The 4,681-nt window shown below is 39.0% G+C and overlaps 1 protein-coding gene across 1 annotated transcript; it reads left to right on the top strand.

Moving 5' to 3' along the window:
• The first annotated feature begins 1,123 nt into the window (after positions 1–1,123).
• LOC123232150 (vomeronasal type-1 receptor 4-like) lies at positions 1,124–2,047 on the top strand. Its single transcript, XM_044658518.1, has one exon. It carries the CDS (start codon positions 1,124–1,126, stop codon positions 2,045–2,047), a length of 924 nt encoding a protein of 307 aa, XP_044514453.1.
• The last annotated feature ends 2,634 nt before the right edge of the window (positions 2,048–4,681 follow it).

The following is a 4,681-nucleotide window of genomic DNA, read 5'->3' as shown; positions in this document are numbered from 1 at the left end:
GAGACAGACAGACAGAAACAGAGACAGAGACAGAGTCAGAGAGAGACAGACACATAGAGAGACACACTGAGACAGAGAGAGAGCTAGAGATGGAGACAGAGACAGACAAAGACAGAGACAGAAACAGAGCTAGAGATGGAGACAGACAACAAGAGAATTTTGCTAAGTCTCATAGAGGGAGACCATGACAGAACAAAGATTCAGAAGATAGACTCATATATTAAGAGCTGGAAGGGGCTCAGGAGCCATACAGTCCAAACCACTTATTTTACAGTTACAGAAACTGAGGCCCAAAGAGTATGATTTGCCCATCCATATAACTATTGATTGTCTGAGAAAAGATTCAAATTCAGGTCTTCTTGAGTTCTTTTTATTTGAAGGGAAGTATCTCTAGTCTTAATGTCAGTCCTTATCATTTCCAGGTCTCTACCTGTTGAACAATTCCAACTGGTACTGTGCATTCTGTTTACATGAACATAATTTTCTGAGTTCTCAGCTTTTCTGTGAGCTCCATGAGAGCAGGGTCTGTCATATCTTTCTTCTACTTTCCAGGAGAACACTGGGTACACTTAAAGTCTTGTAAGATTTCATGATGACAGGCCTGATGACTGAATATTAGACCCTCAAGGTTTTTCTCTAGACCCCCTTGTTCCTCATATACTTCTTAGTTGGGTGACCCTGGAAAAGTCCCCAATAAGAAGGATAATCTTTGTAATATAAAATTCCTCCCTAAAGATAAGGTTAGTGGAAGGAAGTTAATCAGATGGCCCTTCAAAGGGACTCAGTGAAGATTGGGCTAAGGTAGGGGTTCCAAGGGTGCCAATTTTTAATTTTACTTAATGAGACACCCAAGGAAATGAAATATAATAACTCCAGGCTTGTGTAGATTCTTCCTCTCAGTCCTTAGAACCCCTAAGCCATCTCAGTTTATAATATGTTGAATTAGTGGGACTGAAAAATTAGAATTTGGCCACTAAAAAGTCTCTGTACGTTTGCAAAATCCTAAAATTCAACCACATAAGAATAGGGATGAGAAATCCTGTCCTGTCAGAGTATGACACTCATTGACTTTCTCCTCTCTAGGTTGTTCTGGCTCACGTTTCTTCTTCAAGACTGACAGAGGATGTTTCATAGGAGTATCTACTTTGGCATTATCTTCCTGTACCAAATTGTAATTGGGGGCCTAGCAAACTTTTTCTTACTGACTCTATATATTTTAAATGCCCTTGCTGATCACAGAACGAAGCTAATAAATTTGATTCTCTGTCAGCTGACTTTGGCCAACTTTACCACGCTTCTTATCAAGGGAGTCCCACAAACATTATATATTCTTGGGTGGAATAATTTCCTGAATGATGGTTCGTGTAAAGTTGTCTTTTATCTTCACAGAGTGGGCCAGGGGCTTTCACTTTCTTTTACCTGCCTCTTGTGTGTCTTCCAGGCTATCACCATCAGTCCCAGTGATTCTAGGTGGGTACAGTTAAAAGCTCGATTCACAGAGTACATTGTCCACTCCTGTCCCTTCTGCTGCATCCTCAATCTGCTCATAGAAATTCCTGTGGCAATAACTTTGAGAGGTTCAAGGACCAGTACCAATACCACATGTAATTATAACATTTTATTTTGTTCTTCAGGAAACTTTTTAGTTGCTTATTTGTTTGTGACCACTCTCAGAAATATGCTCTGTATGGATCTTATGGTCTGGTTCAGTGGCTACATGGTGTATATGCTATACAGGCACCATAAGAAAATGAAGACCATATGTAGTAACAACCTCTCACCCAGAACCTCCCCTGAGGAGAGAGCTACCCAAAGCATCTTGCTGCTAATGTGTGTCTTTGTCTTTTTTTACTCACTTAACTCTATTTTTACTGTTTATATTCCTAATTCAGATGGAAATACTTTTTGGTTTTTGTCCTCTGCTTTTCTGTCTCTATGTTACCCAACTTTCAGCCTCTTTATACTAATTTCTCGAGCTCCCAGTGTTCTCTGGGCCAGGAAACATCCCCATTCCTCCACTCACTCTAAAAGTCAGTTAAAAACTTAGAGCTCAAACAGGTAAATCAAGTGAGAAAGTATTTTAATTAGAAAAAAGGATAGGTAGTGTAAGAGGGGAGACTAGATATTTAAGGTGTGGTCACCAGAAATCGATGAACTCGATTTCAAAATAAAACAGACCCAAGTCAGGATGACTTTTACGGTGGTTTATTTACAATTAGGAAGGTTGAAGATAGGGAAGTTGAGAGAGAGAAACTCTGGCCCAGACCTGAGGCCCGAACCAGGTAGGAATTTAAAGGCCCCAGAAGAGGGGCACAGAGGTTAATTAAACAAGGCTTCTAGCCACAAGGCCTCCTCCAATAAGAGAGGCCTCGTTAAGGCTAGAGCCTCCAGAAACACCAAGGGAAGAGAAAGAGAGTCAGCCTAAGTTACCCATATGACAATTCAAAGGGAAGCAGTCTGAGGTCTCACCAGAGATCCTTCAACACCAAGTTCAAAACGCCAACTCCCTCCACAGGAAGTTACCATCATATTTAAAAGATAGCATCTTTCGTCACTTCCTGCGTCCACCTCCAATTTCAAATGGACACATGGCAGCCTGAACACTGTTTTGAACTGCCCAAAGGGCAGTCCCTTGTTTTTGATTTGTTACTTACTATCATGTGTGGGTAACAGATCTCCCCCCTTCCCACTTAATTCTAAGTTGGGTGGGGTGACATTATTCCTGGTGGCTAGAGTCTGAAAAAATGAATGAGGGTGAGTTAATTCCATTCACACAGTCCCCCCTGATGATTCTTGGGTGCCTAGTCACCCCCAAGTGATCACTTTACATAGTTATCTTGTACCCACAAAGGTCTTCTAACTACAATAGTTAGAGATAAGAGGGGAATTGAAGAGAGAGAAAGCAAAACCAATGTTTTGCTAGGCGCATTGACAAAAACCCAATTGGGGGCAATCTCCTATTGGCATAAAATGTACATTCAAAGTAACTGTTCAAACCCCATCAGTTCAATCAGTTGCACCCCAAAGTTCATTCTGGATCTCTTGATGCAATGTAGATTCTTCAGGCATCTTTCTGTAAACAGTTCATTCTCTGGATTAAGGAATCAGCAAGCCTCTTTCCTTGAGAAATTTTCTCAAACAAAAAATTAAATCTTGGATTTTATAAAAATACAACCCCCCTGAATAGGCTGTTTAAAAAAGAAACACCCAGACCATCTCAGGATATATAGTTGAGTTATGGGGGTGTATGAGTCAATACAAAAGAAAAAACAAAAACATAAAAAGAAAAGCAAATAGAAGAAAAATGAAACTTTGGGAGAAAGAAAAAATTTTAAATCAGAATCAAAATATCAAAATCTACGTATATAAAACTTCTGAATAAACAAAATAAATAATTTCTATCCTACTAGTGTGTAGGACAAAATGCAGTAATATTGCACTCACCCATTGGCAGCCATAACTACAGGAAGTTGTCATTTTATAAGAGAGAAAAAAGGACCAAATTTTTGTGCAAGGGAAGTGTCTGTTATTCCCTGGTCTGATTTGCCTTCACTCTTAGGGATATGTGTGAGCCAGGATGATGGCTAACCTTCAGTAACTGACTGGCAAGGTAGTTTGAAGAGTCCTATGTCTTAACATATGTTAAGCATCGCAACTTTGAATCTTACACTAAGTTCAAGTCTTTAATATTGGCATGGAAGTTCCTCAATCCCACCTGTATTTGTATGGTCTTTTTGACCTTGTGCTCCTTGGCACTGTGCAGTTTTCTCATCAATCCCATTGGGATTGGTCGGTTGGTCTCCATGACCTTGTGCCTTCTTAGCACTTTTAGTGGCTCTTGTGTTCCCTTCTCCTGGAATCAGACAGAAACATTAATCCCAGTCCCATAACATTTAACAATACATAGCAGGTTCCCAGAGTCTAAAGCCTTGTGAGTAAGCATTAATATTACAGCAAATATATATATTAAAATTATATCACTGAAAAAATAAAAAAGATTAATAGTGATTATATGTACTTTAAGTAAAAGAAATGAGAAAAAGGAAAAAAGTCAATCATCCTATTAAAAATATAAAAGGAAAAGCAATAAGAAAATTAAAAATAAGTTCAGAGAAAAAATACAATGTGATTCCAAAAACAGCATCCATTTGTCTATAAACTGTAATCTCCAATGTATGTAACAGGAAACAGTCAATCAGTTTCAATAGAAGATGTTCTCTTTACATGTGAACAATGAATCCAAGAGTCCTTTTCTCCAATTTTTATAGCTGTTGGAGTGGTTAATAATATTTGGAATGGCCCTTCCCATGAAGGCTGCGTTGCTCCAGTGCACTGGAAATTCTTTATATATACCTTGTCTCCTGGGTTCAGGTCATGAGGTGAAAATTGGTCCTGCTTGTACTGCAGTTCTGGATTCATGGAGTTCACACAGTTTGTGCTGCAATTCCTGTATATAGGAAGCAATATAAGTATCTCCTCCTAAAAGTGATGTATATGCAGGAGAAAAAGGCTTAGCTTGTATAGGGGGATGTCCAAAAAGCATCTCATATGGTGAGATATGTAGATCTCCCCTGGGCCTGCTTCTAAGATAAAATAGAGCTAGAGGGAGAATTTCAGGCCATTTCAAATGTGTCTCTGCATAATTTGCCAATCATAGTTTTAAGTTCTCTATTCATCCTTT

This window comes from Gracilinanus agilis, chromosome 1, assembly GCF_016433145.1.
Source record: "Gracilinanus agilis isolate LMUSP501 chromosome 1, AgileGrace, whole genome shotgun sequence".
In the NCBI taxonomy this organism is placed as follows: domain Eukaryota; kingdom Metazoa; phylum Chordata; class Mammalia; order Didelphimorphia; family Didelphidae; genus Gracilinanus; species Gracilinanus agilis.
Note: the sequence above shows the minus strand (reverse complement) of the source record. Positions and strands in the feature narration are given on the sequence as shown.

Excerpts from the sequence above, each read along its gene's own strand:
- LOC123232150 (XM_044658518.1), top strand. The coding sequence starts at position 1,124 with ATGTTTCATAGGAGTATCTACTTTGGCATTATCTTCCTGTACCAAATT.